The 18,779-nt window shown below is 33.1% G+C and overlaps 3 protein-coding genes, 1 non-coding gene and 1 pseudogene across 5 annotated transcripts in view; 2 read left to right on the top strand and 3 right to left on the bottom strand.

Annotated features, from left to right (window-relative positions):
• The window catches only part of LOC140980726 (polyadenylate-binding protein RBP45), a 4,995-nt gene extending 2,545 nt beyond the window's left edge, over window positions 1-2,450 (bottom strand). The window contains exons 1-2 of the mRNA XM_073446756.1: window positions 1,999-2,450; window positions 990-1,455 (exon numbers count right to left, since the gene is read on the bottom strand). Coding sequence (XP_073302857.1) covers window positions 990-1,455; window positions 1,999-2,319 — 787 coding nt within the window. The 5' untranslated portion in view covers window positions 2,320-2,450. The remainder of the gene's footprint in view (window positions 1-989; window positions 1,456-1,998) is intronic.
• A 5,722-nt stretch (window positions 2,451-8,172) lies between these two features.
• LOC140980642 (tobamovirus multiplication protein 1-like) lies at window positions 8,173-13,496 on the bottom strand. 2 transcript variants are annotated; one of them, XM_073446599.1, is made up of 11 exons: window positions 13,094-13,485; window positions 12,897-12,987; window positions 12,774-12,826; window positions 12,088-12,180; window positions 11,831-11,902; window positions 10,524-10,596; window positions 10,346-10,391; window positions 10,147-10,210; window positions 9,765-9,818; window positions 9,240-9,317; window positions 8,175-8,564 (listed from the first exon to the last, which is right to left on the bottom strand). In XM_073446599.1, exons 2-11 carry the CDS (start codon window positions 12,916-12,918, stop codon window positions 8,472-8,474), a joined length of 648 nt encoding a protein of 215 aa, XP_073302700.1. In that variant the 5' UTR covers window positions 12,919-12,987; window positions 13,094-13,485; the 3' UTR covers window positions 8,175-8,471. The 2 variants fall into 2 exon arrangements, with proteins under 2 accessions (XP_073302699.1, XP_073302700.1); XM_073446598.1 differs by having other exon boundaries at window positions 8,173-8,564; window positions 12,897-13,496.
• Window positions 13,497-16,652: 3,156 nt separating this feature from the next.
• TRNAW-CCA (transfer RNA tryptophan (anticodon CCA)) lies at window positions 16,653-16,724 on the top strand. Its single transcript has one exon. It is a non-coding gene; the product is annotated as a tRNA-Trp (tRNA).
• LOC140980776 (putative pentatricopeptide repeat-containing protein At1g26500) lies at window positions 16,667-18,465 on the top strand (annotated as a pseudogene).
• On the bottom strand, window positions 17,943-18,308 carry LOC140980775 (uncharacterized). Its single transcript, XM_073446816.1, has one exon. It carries the CDS (start codon window positions 18,306-18,308, stop codon window positions 17,943-17,945), a length of 366 nt encoding a protein of 121 aa, XP_073302917.1.
• Window positions 18,466-18,779: the final 314 nt, after the last annotated feature.

Here is an 18,779-nt window from a genome sequence, read left to right as displayed (position 1 = left end):
TATATATTAATAATTGTTGTATCATAGTCACTTCGTGTTTTATATTTTCAAAATTCGTCGTATTGTCGTATCCGTATCGTATTCGATGTCTGTGCCTGTATCCATGCAACATAGCCTCCAAATAATAATTGAATCAAAGCGGAAACACTGAAATAGAACATGATAACTAAACCAAATAGAGGACGACTTACAGAACTGTAAGCATTGGGTACACAGAGAACCAAAAAACTCCATGATGTAAGCAAATTCACTGACCTTTGATCATTTGCCCACTCTTCATGTCAGCCTTTTCTAAAAGAAGTAACTCCAGCCTCAATTGAATAAAGAATAAATGGTGGGAACACAAAAAAATTTAATAATTTTCTAATGGCAAGAAGGAAAGTGGTACATGGATATCTTAAGATACTATAGCAGTTGAACTTAAAATTTGAAGAATAGAAGGGCTCCAAGTGTTAAGAGTGACTTAATTTGTTTGAGAGCTTGGATAAAAAAAAGGACCGGCGGGAAATAAAGTAAAATCGCGGTATAATTAAAACCTCAAAATGCCAAAATTAAGTGAACATTATAATAAAACTGACCTACAAAAAACCAGGCACTAAAAAGGTTATCATTTCAGCTGATATTGTCTCCAGGCCCCTATATGATAGAGCCTCCTGACACCCTGCTTTGAGACAATGGGAGTTTTTCATAAGATTATGCACGTTTTTAACACTTCTGAACCTAAAATCTTGAAAGTACTGGAAGGAAATGACATTATCCGTGCTTATCTTCAAGAATTCAAACTCAAAGAAAGCAACTTAATAGCACTGCTCAACAAAGACACATCATTATTGGAGAATTCCAAAACAAAAATGCCACCAATTCATTGAAACTGCCAAAATTCAGAGATCAAATCAAATGAAAGAGAATTAATAGCAAACTCAAAAATTGCAAGTGAATCCAATGATCAAGTAGCCAACTAAAGTAAATGATAGAAACTTGGTGCATACCTTTAGTCTGGACACCCACTTTTTGTTTGTTAGCAGCTGGACCAATTCGCATGGGTCTAGTGGAACAAAACCTTCCATTCATTTCAGTCATAGCACGAATTTGTTCACTTTCATCACTAAATCTGACAAATCCATAACCCTTTGTACGTCCTGTAGTCCTATCTGTGACAATCTTCGCACCCTTGACTGAAGGATAATGGGCCCTAAAAGTTTCTTGAAGCATGAAATCAGTAACATCAGCTGCCAAGTCTCCAACAAAAATGGTATATTCAGAAGAATCATCATGCTTTTCACCAGCACCCATAGAGGCCCAATTCATTCTAAATGTTTGTTCAACATTTGGAATCAGAGTTCCATTATACATCTGCAAGTTTCTCTCTGCAGCAGCGTGACTAACAAATTCAATAAAGCCATAACCTTCTGACTCTCCAGTTTGCTTGTTACGAATGACTTTGACAGAGGCTACCTAAAGGATGAAAATACACATGAGGTTAAAGTATAATTAGCCTCAACAAACAAAATTATTATGATATGTTAGAAAATCTCTCCTCGAGGTAGAAATGTCACCCATGCATGAATTACCATGTCAAAATAATAATGAAAACATAGAGTAAACTTATGAAGAGGCGTGAAAGGTAAATAGTGGTAGAAGTACAAACCCCTACGCGACACATAAGCATTCACCCAAGTTTTATTCCTAGCCGATGTCCCAAAAATCAACACTTTCCATTCAACCATCCAATACTAACATAACTTTAACAAATGAACTACAGAACAATTAAAAGATGAACAAAATTAAATCTTTCTCCTAGATATATTATCGGGCATTCGTTATCCGGAGCATAAATCGAGCATTCAGAAAGCACACTAGATAAAATAAGGCCTCGTCTTCTTCGAAAATATCTTATAAATACAATTGATAATTCAGAATTAACAAATAAATCTATAAACAAACAATTCTTATATGGGTGTTTTGTGTGAATAAGGGCTAGGTACTAAGGGGATGTACCTCGCCAGTGGATGCGAAACAGCTATATAAGAACTGCTCATCCATCCAGTACTGAAGATCCCCAATCCAGAGACTACGTATTCCATCGTCTGCTATATGTTGAGAAGCTGGCGCAGTGGCATATTGATGTGGCATTTGAGGTGGCGCGGTGGCCTGTGGAGGCGGCTGTTGGTAGTAATATGCCGAGGCAGGTGGCTGTTGGGGCGGGGGAACCTGGTACTGTGGTTGAGGCGGCTGAGTCATCCACGGCTGTGGTGGCTGTTGCTGGTATTGCGGTGGAACCATGGGCGACGGGACCATTGTGTTTCCTGGCTGCATCATCGTTGTGCTTGAGGGAGAAGAGGATTATAGCAAACCCTAATTGGATCTGCGGATGAGGGGCCAGTACAGAGAGAACCCTAGTAGATAATCGAGGCTTTTTGGCGATACCTCGACCACACACACACATATATTTACCAACATTTATTTTTGGTATTTTAGGTATATTATATTATTAAGTTTGAGATATTTAGATTAATTAATTTTTGATGTCATAGTTTGTTTTAATAATTATATATATTAATATTATCTATATTATTATATTAAGTGTGAGAAATGATAATAACTAATTAGAGAGAACATCAATTTTTTTTCCAATTTTACCATTATATGATATTAATATTACACTTTTGTTTTTTGTTTTTTTTGTTTTAATTTCAACACACACTTTTATTTTTATTTATTTTTATTTCAACAATTCAAATATTAATTTAGTCCCTCTATAATTTGTCAAATTTCACTTTAGTTCATCAATAATAATAAAAAAAGATTGTACACACACGTATCGCTTGTGCATAGTAACTAGTATATTATTAAGTTTGAGACACTTAGAGTAATTAACTTTTGGTATCATGGTCTGTTTTAATAATTATATATATTAATAAAATGTTAAAATTTTAATACAAGTTATATGTAGCTCAGCGGATAGAGTTTATGTTTTTTAGATATTAAGTTATAGGTTCAATTCTTACTGGGTTAATTTTTTATTCCTTTTTTTTTGTTTTTATTTTTTAATTTATATATCCAAATTGTAGTGTAGTCCTTCGCTATTTCTTATAATTATATTTTGATCCTCATTTAATTATAAACCAAATGAATTATTAAAAAATATTATACAAGCACGCAACGCGTGCGTCGGTGCACTAGTATATTATTAAGTTTGAGACACTTAGAATAACTAACTTTTGGTGTCATGGTCTGTTTTAATAAATTTATATATTAATAAAATGTTAAAATTTTAATGCAATTTATATGTAGTTCATCATATAGAGTTTATGTTTTTTAGTCATTAAATTATGAGTTCCATTCTTACTGAGTCATTTTTTTATTCTTTTCTTTTTCTATTTATTTTTTAATTTATATATTCAAATTGCAGTGTAGTCTCTAACTATTTCTTATAATTATATTTTGATCCTCATTTAATTATAAACCAAATCAATTATAAAAAATATTATACAAGCACACAACGCATGCGTCGGTGCACTAGTGTATATTATTACATCATGACCTTCATTAATATTTTACCATTTTATTTAAAAATAAGCTCCAAAAAAATAAAAATGACACATCTTGTTCAAAATTTTATTAAAAAAATTGTATTTTTTTCCTTTTTTGTATGAACAAGATATTCCATTTTACTTTAGATGGGCCATTACTCATTTATGTCATTCCAATTGAACATAACTATTGAGTTTACTTTTTTCCCCTAATTGTAAGAACATTATTTTTAACATGAATTTGAATGCACATATCTTTATCAACGTGTAAAAAATTATGTCACTACCTCACACAGATTGTGAGCAAATTTGAACTTACTTATGGTCTTGACAAATTTGAGCTTTTGATTTTTCGATCACAACTGTGTTAATTTTATAACCAATGCATACTCGAAAAATAGAGATTCTGAATTTTGTGTATATCTAAAATATATTCTGATAGCATATGTGGTTTATATTGATAAAATGGTACATGTTTTCCCTGCAAATTATGGTTTTATGCAATAGATGTATAATATCAGTCAACACATGGTTTTCTTCAATAGATATATTGTGAGAGCCCAGCCCAACACAGATTCTCAAAGCCTAGCCCATTTTGTTAATTAAGTTAAATAAATAATATAATAATAATAATAAATAAGAAACTTGAATATTTCTCTCCGTCTGCTTTTGCCGAAACCTTCTTCCTCTTCAACCATTCTTGCACTTTTGACCGACCGTAACTTTGCCGTCGGTGATCGTTTTTCGAAAGTAAACATAGTTTCGGAACGTTCTTGACAAGGGCTATCCAATGATACCCATTTTGTAAGATTTACTCGCGACCCTGTTCAAACCCGTCGGAGACCACCACCTATTTTCGTCGGAAAATCGGGAGGAAACCTTGGTTTAGGTTGTTTGAAGCTCGTATTCGAAACTTTCATATATATATTTTGGATTTTAAGATTTCGAATTTTGTGTATTTTGATTTATTTGAATTCCAACCATTAATATATATTTTATTGTTGATTGTAGGTGCTATATATATGAGCAGATTAGAGGTATTAATAAAATTTCAGAATTTAATTGGGTATAATTTCGAAAATTCAGATTTATGTAATTAGGTTTTTGAATTTTAGTGTTCAATAATTAGATCTTTAGATGTTATAGAATTATCGTATATTAATTTTAGAAATATTAAAGTCTAAATTATGGATTTTTGGAATTTTAGGCTAAATTGGTGAATATTGAAAAAATAAACAGAAATTGATGTGAAATGAATTATTTACCACAAGATCGGATTTTTGAGGAGAATGTGAGAGCCCAGCCCATTTTATTAATTAAGTTAAATAAGTAATTTAATAATAATAATAATAATAATAATAATAAATAAGAAACATGAATCTTTCTCTCCATCTGCTTATTTTGAAAGCTTCTTTTTCTTCTTCCTCAACCATTCTTGCACCTTTGACCAGTCGTATCTTTGAAGTCGATGATCGTTTTTCGAAAGTAAGCACAGTTTCGAAATGCTCTCGACCAGATCTATCCAGTGATACCCATTTTGTAATGTTTACTCGCGACCCTTTTCGAATCCGTCAGAGACTGTCGTTTATTTTCCCAGAAAATCGGGAGGAAACATTGGTTTAGATTGTTTGAAGTTTGAATTCGAATCTTAGAACATAACTCGAAACTTTCAGATGTATATTTTATATTTTAAGGTTTCGAATTTGGGGTATTTTTATTAATTTGAATTCCAACAATTAATATATGTTATATTGTTTATTGTAGGTGCTATATATGAGCTGATTGGAGGTATTAATAAAATTTCAGAATTTAATTGAGCATAATTTCGAAAATTCAGATTTATGTAATTGGGTTTTCGAATTTTAGTGTACAGTAATTAGATGTTTAGATGCTATAGAACTATCGTATATTAATTTTAGAAATATTAAATCTAAATTATGGATTTTTAGAATTTTAGGCTAAATTAATGAATATTGAAAAAATACATAGAAGTTGATGTGAAATGAATTATTTGCCATAAGATCGGAATCTTCGGGAGAATGTGAGAGCCCAGCCCAGATTCTCAAAGCCCAGCCCGTTTTGTTAATTAAGTTAAATAAATAATATAATAATAACAATAAATAAGAAACTTGAATCTTTCTCTCCGTTTGATATGCCGAAAGCTGCTTCTTCTCTTCGACCATTCTTGCACCTTTGACCAGCCGTATCTTTGCCGTCGGTGATCGTTTTTCGAAAATAAGCCTAGTTTCGGAAAACTCTCGACCAGAGCTATCCAGTGATACCTATTACGTAAGGTTTACTCGCAACCGTATTCGAACCTTTCGGATACCGCTTTCTATTTTCGCCGAAAAATAGGGAGGAAACCTTGATTTAGGTTGTTTGAAGTTTGAATTTGAAGCTTAGAACATAATTCGAATTATTTTTCATAAGATCGGATTATTCGGGAGAATGTGAGAGCCCGGCCTATTTTGTTAATTAATTTAAATAATAATAATAATAATTAATAAGAAAATTGAATCCTTCTCTCCGTTTGCTTTTGCCGAAAGCTTCTTCTTCTTTTTCAACCATTCTTCCACCTTTGATCGGCAGTATTTTTGCCGTCAATGATCGTTTTTCGGAAGTAAGCATAGTTTAAGAAAGCTCTCGACTAGGGCTATCCAGTGATGTCTATTTGTAAGGTTTACTTGCAACCCTTTTCGAACCCGTCGGAGATCGCCGCCTATTTTCATCGAAAAATCGGGAGGAAACCTTGGTTTACGTTATTTGAAGCTTAGAATAGAATTCGAAACTTTCAGATGTATATTTTAGATTTTAGGTTTTCGAATTGTGGGTATTTTGATCCATTTGAATTCCAACAATTAGTATATGTTATATTGTTGATTGTAGGTGCTATATCTGATCTGATTGAGAATATTAATAAAATTTCAGAATTTAATTGGGCATAATTTTGAAAATTCAGATTTATGTAATTATGTTTTCGAATTTAGTGTTCAATAATTAGATGTTCAGATGATATAGAATTATCGTATAATAAATTTAGAAATATTTAAACCTAAATTATGGATTTTTGGAATTTTAGGCTAAATTGGTGAATCTTGAAAAAATAAATAGAAGTTGATGTGAAATGAATTATTTGCCACATGATCGGATTTTTCGGTAAATTCCTTAGGAAATTTCAGTGGTAAATTAAGTATCAGTTGAGGTACGCATGAATTGTTTCATTTTGACGTCTATAAAGATGTGAAATGACGTTAAGTATTTTGTCATGAGTTATGATATGTCTTATATGCTTATGTGAATAATGTGATCGCATTCACGATTTTTTTGAGTTGATATGCTTAAGTTGATAAATGATCCCTATTTTTATCATTTGAAAATAATAAAATAAAATATGTTTTATTTTGAAAGAAATATTTGGGATATTTTTTGACTAGTCATATTAACTATTAGTGCATAACATTTCGAGCCTTGACTCCTTTGATTGATATCATTATTGATCTATTGAGACGTTGAGTTATCTATGGAGTGAGTGATAGGATTAGATCACTCCTGACATATCATCGATGGAGCGAGTGATAGGATTGACACACTCTTGATGACTGCATGAGGATTGACCGGGTTGCTACCGGACCCTCGATGCTACGTGCATGGATGAGCGGCGACTTGATGTTTCGTTGCTGCATTCCTGGCACGGGTGACCAATGTTCCTATTGCTGATGCGATTCTTTTGGACTCGATTTTGGTATCCGTTATTTCGTTGTTACTGACACGCATTGCATTGCATTGGATTGCATCTTACTTGATTTTATTTCATCTCAATTATATTTGTCATGATTTTACTTGTTCGTCGTACTGGGGCCTGACCTCTTTTTTTTTTTTTTTTAAAATGTTGTGGTTGTTTTTGATGTCATAGCAGATTATTCAGAAGGATTTGATGCGTCTGTGGAGCGTCAAGTAACGGTGCCCAGTAGTTGGGTTGTTATTGAGAGTTCCCAGATATATAAGTACATATATGTGTGTATTATTTTATCGAGTGATACATTTGTCAGGAGATGCTCTGTGTAGTTGTACTGTTATTTTTACGATGTTTTGGATTGATAGTTGTGTGATGAAGCCTTGTCGACTTTTCTTGTGTTAATCCTGTGCAGTGCGTCTATATGTTTGTGAATTGATGTTGTGACTTTATTCGAGTATATAAATGTTGTTTGTGCTGTTTGAAAACTTTTGAGATGTCCTACTTACGGGAAGGTCATGTCGAAATTTCTATTGGTTCAAAAAAAAAAAATTTAAATCGTTTCAGCTGTTTATATTAACGAATCCTAGTTGTTTGGCCATTAAACGATAATCAAGAACACGAACTCCCCGTACATACTAGAAGATAAATTATTAAAACGCTACGGAAATCACAAAGGACCATGCAAATCTGTCATGGTATCTTTTTTTTTTTCCCTTTTTTTTCAAGTTTGGTAAAGCCACTACCGTTGATTTGTAATTTGATCTCTGCCCTCATTAAAGTTTGAAAAATTCAATCCGACTCCACCAGACAATTTTAATTCACAAGCTAAATTAAATAACTCTTAAGTGTTCACGGACTAGAACGGTGTAGGAAAATGGGGTTTCCAACATGACAACTACAAGAAAGATAATAACTTAATAGCTCTAATAATGTCTACAATGACGAGCCAATTATATGCGAACCAAAAACAAATCAATCAAATAATCATTTGTATTTAGAAAAAAGAAGCAAGTGTGAGTTTCATACAACACAAGCAATCCCAGGATGACAGAAGAACCTAGACTCTTTCAGGCTCATATTTCATTTCTCAACTTCAGTATCTTTCGATATGGAACCAGGGCACAGGCATGGGCACGTCCCAAGTGATAACGTCAACAGACAGATCCATATGTGTGATAGATGGCATTGAACTGTTTTGGAGACTAGTGCATGGGATGGTATGGGGCTGATATCCGTTTGGGGGGTAGCTTTCGCAAGATATACAGAACGAGAGCTGATGGAAGAATCTCAACCAGCTACAATTTTAAGAAGTATATGAGTAAGCAATAAGCCATGAGTAAATGCAATGCACATCTGAAGTACACTTCTGTTCTATAAGTAAGATGAATATTATGTCTTCAAAGATTGTTCCATTGATGTTAAACACGCATGCCGTTTTGTCTAAGAATATATATACACTATACAAGAGCACCTTGGAGAAACACATTGATATTTTTTTGTGAGAAGTATAAATTTACCAAGCTATCCTCCATATGTTTCATAACATCAATTTATTAACAAAAAATCCATACATCTATGTGATAAGTACGAAGGAAGGTCATGGATTTTTTTATATCCTTGCTGCGTCACTAATCAAATTGATCAAAATGGCACCTTAGAGGTTTTAATTAATCTCTTTGGTATATTGTCAATCGAATCGTACAAAGACTCAAACAACCTTTTTTCATATTTAGTTGAAACAAGAACTTAATTTTTATTTTTTGTTTTTATAAAACAATCATCCAAACTTACTAAAATAACATAAATTTTATTGATATTTTGATCCAACCTGAGATACTTAAAATTATTAGTAACACAGATTACAACAACTTAGGTAAATTAATTTGTATCACATGTCAATCGCAACTAGTATAAATAAAGCTAGTTATTGAATAGTCATTAAGCAAAGATCTGTCAAGCTTAAAGAATACCGTGTAATAGATTAAATTCAGCACAGGATGATCCAATACATCAAGTGATGCATCTGAATCCAAAGCTGACAGCACAACCTGTGGTAAAGTAAGATTTTTATAGACATTAGACACAAATAAAGAACTCGAGTAAAGCAGTCATATGAGAAAAAATTAGATACTGCAGTGAAAGTCAGTCACTAGGAGTAACATCCAGATGGATAACATGATAATTTCAACATGAAAGTTCAGATCCATTGAATCTCTTAAATTTGTGCCTGTTTTTCCCCCCGACTGTCGCTAAAATTTCCTAGGAACTTTAAGCACAAAAAATTGAAACCCGAGCAGAATTTCCACCCATTTCCATGCAATTTAGATACAAAGGAAATCGAATTCCCATCCATAACCCAGCTTACCGGGTGATATTCAACAACAATGATAATTTCAATTGAGTTTAAGTTGATTATACCATGGCAAAAACAACTTTAATTTTCTACTGATATCTTAAATCTAGGCAAAGGCAGCACAATTCAATATGAATCTTACCACGAAGCACCTTATTAGAAAACAAGTGAAACATATAGCTGTCACCGATCCAACCTGTAACATTGAACTCTGATCAGTTACCACAAAGCACCTTATTAGAAAACAAATGAAACATATAGCTGTCACCGATCCAACCAGTAACATTGAACTCTGGTCAGCTACTACAAAGGATCAAAAGGAACAAATCAACAATAAGCTACACAATTCAATCATCCCTACAGTAGGAATTTTGATGCAAAAATCAAGGTGATAAAAGGAAACTTGATAACAATTAAATTAGCTCAACATTAGAAATCGTAACTTTTAATGATAAAAGCTAAGATACTAAATCATACTATTTGCACGTCTTATACCAGATAAAACATGATAAAATGGCACAGACCTCATGAAGCTTCTTTCTCCTCCCTCTGGATTCAATGGGAAAGCGCCTCGGCATAAAAAATAACCTGGGGGAAGGAATAGATAAAATTGAGAAAAAACTTGAGTCAAAGGAATCCAAACTTCAGAATTGAAGGAACCAACTGGAAGAAACTGACACTGTATCGACAAGCGGTTAAATAAACAAGACACTCAGAACTAACCGTCCTCCGTATAGCAGAAAACCTAATGCAGCGATGAATGATACCACTGCAGATATAAACAGAGGTGAGAAAAACAGATGGGTAACATATCAAGGTAAACCAAGCAAGCCAAAATTTATTATTTTTTTTATGCACATCGTTTGAAATGTAAAAAACAAAGAAGTATGGTGAGACTAACCAGTAATAAAAATCTTTCCAATAAATTCCACAACACTGTTGTCATTGATCCAGATGTATACCCAGATGCAGACCTGGTGTCAAGACATCTTTTAGCAATTTAACCGCTCAAATGAAAATATATTGCTTACAAATTTCTGAAACATTCCAACCTTCTAAAAGTTCCAGTATTAGCAAAAGAAGAAAAAATTTGGAGCATAGTTAAAGGTCATAGTAATGCAGCAAGTGTTGAAATTTTAAAAATGTCGAAGGCCTCGGTGATGGTATTAAAAAAGGCTGTCTAGAAATGGAGTGTATCTTATTGGAAATAAAATTGAAGAAATAAACTCACCACAAAATGAGATAATTGATGCAGTTCATGGATGTAGAAAAAATTAAAAGCAAAATCTTGCTTGAAATTATTTGAATCTAGTCAGCAGTCAATTATTTTTCTCTTGTCTGAAGTTTCTTGAATTGTCGTACAATATTCATCATGCCCACTAATATCCTTCTTCTACTTAAATTGACATGTTATACTCGTACAGATGTGTGAGAGTCGGGCAATTTCATATCTTATATTACAGTACAAATCAATCAGATCATCATCCATTCAACTGTATCCTTAATTTGAAGAACTGGCAGATTTGATGAATTTAAAATAAGTTCACAACTAGGGTTATGAAGAGTCTATCGGTATTGTCAAAGTTGTGCGAAAATAAGCTTATTTGTTAGTTTGCCTTTCATGTACAATCCTTCTTGCAATTTTTATGGATATAATAAAGAACTACTGTTTTCTCCTCAAAAAACAAATTATGCATCTTCTTCCCTAGGCCACCTAATACCTCTCAGAGTGATCAGAGGGTTACTCTGCTGCGCCTCTCCTATAGCAATCTTTTCAGTTTTTTCTATTCGATTCTCGCGCAATCGACAGATAAAGGGTGAACAAAGTTATAATAAAACTTATTAGCTGATTATATCCCGTGAGAACAAATTTCAACCAACAGAAAGTAGTTGGTTTTGTCAAGTAGCATGTGTCTTAAGGCAGTAAATGGGGAAAAAATGTGGAAAAATGCTAATATATGAAGCATTTAAGGAAACGGTAAAATTTCTGCAGTAAATACAAATTTTCCTCCATAATTTGCATGGTTTAATATAAATGTAGGATTTTGCATAAGCCCCATATTATCTTATGGGCGTTCTACAGAAATGCACACATGATAGAATACAGGATGAAAATTTTCATGATGGTGACAAATGCGCACACAACTAAAACCCCAGAGCTAGTGGTTATAAGCAAGATTGTTGTCCCACAAAAGTATGCGAACTCACCTGTATAAAGTAGATCGCGCTGTTACTAGAAATATAGAAAACTCTCAGATTATCTGTTGGCAAACTTCTAGCCTGACCAAGAAATATGATTAAATTGTTTATCAATTCTTCATGTAAAATAACGGCATTTATACTGTAAAAGCAAAAAATTCTTTGACACACCAATTAAGACATGAAAAGTTATTCCATCTAATTATTGTGTTCATAAGTATTCTCATTCTGGTCATGTAGTACTTAGTCTATCTCATATTTATTACCTGATGATATATCTCTGCCCAAAAAAGGACAAGAAGTGCATATGTGGAGAAGAACAGAAGGCCAGGAAGATCCAACAGTACCAAAGTGAAAGCCTGATAAAAAAAAATATATACATTTCATTGAGTAAGAATCGATCATGACAAGTGTCCATTAACTTCATGGCCTAAATATGCACTGGGAAATCCACAAAACGTCATAGATGTTAATGCGATGTGCACGACTCAAGGGGCATGACACATTCTGCCACTTGAAAAGAACATAGTAATTGGACTAGCTATCTTGGATTTTTTATCCGGACCAAAAAATTCTGTAAGGCAGTGATACCGCAACTTGTATGTAAGATGAAATTCCCCTCTTTCCTCCACAATCCCAACGACAAAAATTGCAGTTAACAGAATTATCCAGCAACTATAAAGGTGTCACAAATAATAGTACGAAAAAATAGCTTGTTGTATGAATGAACCTAGTACATCAAGAACACCATCTCTCGAGGCAGAAACCAACAAACAATGGGCACTAGCAGAAAACGTTGGAACTAGGGTCTGTATACCTTTTACTAATATCTCAAAAATAATAAGAATTCCAACCTCTTAGGCTAAAATAATCCAAGCAAAAGAAAGTTCATAGAAAATTGTGGTGTCAATCAACTAAAAAGTACATTTACAGTGGACGTGGTGAATCTTACCTTTTGATGCAACAAAAACACTAGTTTGTGAAATCCAAATGAAACAGCACGGGCTGCAGTTTGTAGCTTACAGTTAATCTAATGATGAATGAAGACAACAAAATTGAGTAATTTGTTTACTACCTCCATTCACAATAAAGTTCATGAAGTGGAAAACCTTTTGAGTGGTCCAACCATAATCAGGCACCCTTCGTTCAATTCTTATTAGTTGAATCTGCAGAAAGTTCATGCATACTCAAGCTGGAATATTCAAAATAACCTAACAAATAGATTACGATAGAATGCAATAGTAAGTACATAGATAGCAACATAATACATACTCAGAAACTAACTGAACACAATAGTTCATAGATAGCAAGGAATCTGAAAATTCAACAAAAAAGAGTATAAAATATCAACCTTCACCAATTAAACCCTCTCAACTTCAAAACGATCAAATATACTTCACTCTATATTTTTAGCAATTTAAGGGATATGACGACAAACACTACAGTTTGAAATGCATAGTAAAACCTAAACATCCACTTAACCAGTTGATATAATGCTACGCAATTCACCAGCTGTACCTGCTTCCCTCTGTAATTCTATCACCATAGCATGAAAAGGTAGAATTAGCGAATGACAACACGTAATCATGCTGCCTGACTTAAGTTCAACAGCAACAAAAAATTACCACCTAATCAGCTCAGCGAACCCAAACACAAACGTGGTTATGTAACAGTACTTTTTTTAATTATTCAATTTATTCAAATCTCGACAAGCAACTATTAAAAAAAGGCTCGCAACACCAAATTTCTGAGCCCCGAATTCAGGAAAATCATAGGTTCGTAAAAAAATATTACAAATTCGATCAAGACACGAACAAGATCGACCGTCACAAATGTGCGGTATCCCGAACTCCAACTGCTCGTATGTCTTAACCCAAATACGTGCATCCTCTTCAATGTGGACAACAATTATGCATCAAATTCCCACGACACGAATGGATATGCCATGTGATGTGTTCAATCATTTACACGACGAACAAAAATTGGACACATGTATTCGACGTACACACTCGTTGTTTCCCAAGGTTCAGGGAGAAAAAAAACACTATAATAAGAATAGTAAGATAAACATATAGATCTTTGATGATCTGATGTGTAGAACAAGTGTGTGTAAAGATGAGCAGTTTGATATTAAAAGAATAAGGGTGTTTGAGATTTTGTAGATAGCATATTGTGAAAGCTTCGGTCTTAGTTTGTGTATCTCTCAATCTTGAATTTGCGTATGTGTACGGGAAATTCTTCAAACAGGAATAAACTTTCTACCGATCTTATGTACCAGCAAGCGACATGAATGTATTGTCGGTTTCTTTTTATATAGTATCCTTAGAGACGTAAACTAACCAAAACGAGACCAACAATATTAAGCTCGAGATAGGTTTGTTAAAATATATATAAGCTCGAGTTCGGTTCGTTTTGAAATTATTAAACTTCCGAATAGTTCGAACTCGGTTCATTAATAACTAGTTATCATCTTTAACGATATATTCTATTTCGAACTCTGCTTGCTAAGCAAACTCGTTAGACGTGCTCTTTTTTGAGCCCGTCAAGTATACAATTGGACTCGAGTTTGAGCTTGATTCGAGCTCGTTAAAGACAAAATCGAGCCTGAGCATGTAATAGAATGTATCACTATAAAATAATTCTAAATTAAACATATAAGAATAAATTCAATCATAAATAACCAAAACAATAAACCTAGCAACTAAAAAACATATACCCTGTACATCATTGAACATACCAAAATGCAATACCTAAATGCCAAATAACAAATAAAAATAACATCACTATAATATTTTTTGTGGTATATATTTAACTTTTTATTAAAAAAATGTCTATGAATTTTCATTTATAGTATGTTTCATATAAAAAGATTTATAATTCCGCAGCAAATATGTCTCTATTTTATATAAATCTGACAAAAAAAAATTTCCTTCTCGATTTTTCATTAAATTTGACATAGCTTTTTTTTTTTTCCTTTTATAATCCATATAATTTTTTATTAAAGTAAAATCGATAGATAATTCTGTAGAAAATAAGTCTCTAATTTACATAAATTTGAGATAGATTTTATTTACGTCTCAAAAATCCGTCTTTGAAGTCTTGTTTTCTTTTAACTATCATTATTTTTGTATAATGGAATTAAAAAATAATTATAAATTGTTTTAGTTTTTTAGTACTTTAACTATTTTTATTGGATAATTTTAATTTTAATTACTAAAATAATCATTCATCGTATATTATTCTGTTTTTTTTGTATATTTTAAATTGAAATGTTATTTCATTAATAAATAAAAATTATATAAATATGATCTTGATAGTAAAATTTTGATACATTAACAAGTTTCATTTAGATAATTTCATTCAACTAAAAATCTTAAATATCATTTATGATATATATTTCTAATTCTTTTAGATGTTTTAAATTGAATTTTGTTATTTTATTTCATTAATTAAAAAAGTTATTGATCGAATAATCCTTCATTGACACATATTAAAAAGATAAATATTATTATGTTATCATACAATTCTTTTATTATCAAATTATATTCTTATTTATTCCAATCACCACATAATAAACTTCATCTTGTTAAGATTGAATTCATAATTCTAAGTTTTAATTATCATAATAAGTTCGATATCATTTACTCAAAATATATATTAATGTCGAATTACGTATCAATTTAGTATATAAATTTTTTAAATGACCGTCATAGTATATCATCTTAGAATTTAAATTTTAGTTTTAATTTTTTTAATCAATATGAATTCATTATACTCTCTTTAAAAAATATTATATTATAAAATAACTCAGTTGTGGAAATTTTGTCAATTTCAAGTTATCTACTGTAAATAGTTCATAAATCATATTAAGATTTAGTTTTACAATTTATTTGATTAATGATAGCCTAATTTTATCACTCTAAACTATAATATTATATTATTATTCTATTCTCTGGAAAGTTCTGCATTTGCGAAGGAGACAGAGATGCATGAATGGATATTTCCGCTGCGGAAAGCCCACATGCGCGTTGGTAGAAAGGTTCTCAACAACCTGAATCGATGAAATTCCTGGTGGAGTTTCCTTTGTAGGTATCTCAACCTCTATGCTTTGTGGTTCAGCTGTTGGAATGCTGTTTTTTTTTTTTTTTTTTTTTTTTTTTTTTTTTTTCTGGCAGCATCATCATCGTGTTGGCCACCTATTTGAGTTCTGACACCATCAAAAGCTTGAGGTTCTTCTTCTTCTTCCACATACAGTTCATACCCATGTCTTCATCTTTACAACAATGAAAATGGACAATGAATCCAATAATTGCAGCATCATCTCTGGCTTGCGGAGTGTGGGCATAAAGAATTTTCGTCTTCTGTATGATTAATATCATCCTTGGATATTATAACAATACATCAATTGTACCTTTTTTTGTTCCCACAATACATGTTTTTCTCTGGACTTGATGATCGGATGTTAAAAATCCTCCCATGGTAGAACCTTGTCCCTCGAGTTTCCTACATTCGAACGAGAGACCAAAATTATACTAACAATCAAACATATTTACGAGTTATGATAAATATTTTTAGGGAAACTATAATTAATAATTACTACACAACATAAGTGATTATTGCCAAAAAGCGAGCAAATAGAAATTATGAATTTAATTCAACAATCTGATCAATCATTGATACCCCTACCATTTCAATCATGTGATTTTCCTTTGTTTGGTATTTATTTATGTTAATTAGATCAATCGAATTTAAACTTTATTGGTCAATAAATTTTGTTCGAAGTAATGTCAAAGAGGATAAATATATACTATATGTATGCAATCTCAACCAAGGATCCGTGGCGCAATGGTAGCGCGTCTGACTCCAGATCAGAAGGTTGCGTGTTCGATTCACGTCGGGTTCAATTCCCAAAACATAAATTTCTCTTTTCCGACGATTTTGACCGGCGTTTGGCAGCAAGTTCCGACCGTCCTGAGCCTGAATTTTAAAAACTCACTCCCCAGTAAAGAGAAATCCCGAGCTGCACTGGCCTCTCTCCGGTTCGAGAAAAACCCGGAAAGATTGCCTACTCACGATTGGCGGGTACTGATAGGAATGTGAAGACGCTCAACTCGTTGTTGTTCTTTGGCCGAGGATTATGGAGAAATGAAGAGGTTGTTCGAGGAGTTTCCAAGTAAATATTGTTTAGTGCCAAATTTGGGTACTTACAACACTGTTCTGAAGGGGTTTTGCGACTCAGGGAGCGCGAATTTGTCACATTGAATGTTGGCCGAGATGAAGAAGAAAGGGATAAAGCCTAATGGGAAGACGTTTCCCACTGTTCTTGCAGGATTTTATGCTGAAGAAAAGTTCCATGATGTCGGGAAGATTGTGGAGTTAATGAGAACTTGTCGCGTTTCACCAGGGATTGGTATTTATAACATTAGGATTCAGAGTTTATGTAAGCTGGGGAGGTCCGATAAGCAAAGGCTTTGTTGAATGGGATTTTGGTTAGGGGGATAAAGCCGAACTCTGCAACTTTTGGCCATTTGATTTATGGGTTTTGGCGGGAAGGTAAATTAGATGTTGCTAAAAATGTGTTCAAGGAGATTATTGGTATGGATCTGAAGCCAGAAGCTGAATGTTAATTTACACTTATCTATTATTTGTGTCGAGGATTAGATTTTGAGGTTGCGTTGAACTGCGATGAGGCTATGGGAAATGGCTGGGTGCCGAATTTTACGACTATGAAGTCTCTTGTTGATGGATTGGCAAGCATTGTGTCGAGGATCAGATCAAGTGTTGCATTTCTTTGTAAAACCAGAAGTAAAAGTATTCTCTGCAAGATCTTGCTGTTGCATCTGCATGCCTCCGAGTGGGAGCCAGAATGCCACCATCGCAGCTTAAATGTTTTGGCAGTTGTTTTTCATCTGCCACAGCTTGTTCTGGGTAAAGCAAGAAAAGCATAAAAATTTGACAGAACTATATGCATTGCTGTCTGCAATTTGGAACAGATTATTACATTACCAAACACAAATTAACTCCACAGGTATCTTACTCTCCTTTATTTTTATGTATGCAAACATATACATATTCTAATAACAAACAACTTACAAATCAAAACCACACAATCAATTGATTTTCAAAAGACACGCATATAGCAACAGCATTCATGCTCAGACACTGCATCGACTTTTAGATTATGATAACTGAATCCCGGAATTCCATTCAGTTCTTGTAAGTCCAAGCCTGCAACTTCCACCAAAGAACAAATACCGGGTTGAATCCCGCTGCTGCTCCTCTTCTTCTTTCTCCAAGAATCAGTTAAGAACCTGAAACCAGGCCAGGGATTACATTTCTTCGAAGCCATTTCTTTGTCGTTTCTCTCAGATTGTCTGCGGCTCTCGACACACTCCAATTCCAACCCTTTGAAGTACTCGATCTCCCTTTTCAGAAGTGATCCCATGGTGCCGCATGTGCCAATCGCCAATGGAACCTTTCCTGCCATTTCTTCGTGCAATTTTCTTGATGTGCAGTCTGCTTTATGTATCACTAAGTAGGGGTGATTTGATGTCTTAACTGTCTCTGTTTATTACATTTGAACACGATACTTCGGATTTAGCACCATCTTATTTAACATATTAATAATACGCATAGCGTAGCAATTATTAAGCAAGATGGTACCCCTACTTGTCTCGAATAGTGTTTAATTGTGAAGTCATGTTATTGCATTATAAGTAAATTTGTAAAAATATTATTATAATAACGATAATATTATTACAGTCAATTGAATTATAGTCATTTTTCAATTTTTGCTCGAAGTGAAGGGCGTGAGATTTTGCATGATTGCAATTGTTTGACAAGGAATGACTCATTATTCATGTCTCCGAACCCATAGACTTGTAAAGAACCTTTCAAAGATCTAAATCAATGCGCCTCGTCTCCTTGTTCTTTCTTTTTTAGCTTTTCTTTTTTGTTG

Source organism: Primulina huaijiensis, chromosome 7 (genome assembly GCF_012295235.1).
Source record: "Primulina huaijiensis isolate GDHJ02 chromosome 7, ASM1229523v2, whole genome shotgun sequence".
Taxonomy (NCBI): Eukaryota; Viridiplantae; Streptophyta; class Magnoliopsida; order Lamiales; family Gesneriaceae; genus Primulina; species Primulina huaijiensis.
This window is presented reverse-complemented; position numbering and strand designations above follow the sequence as displayed.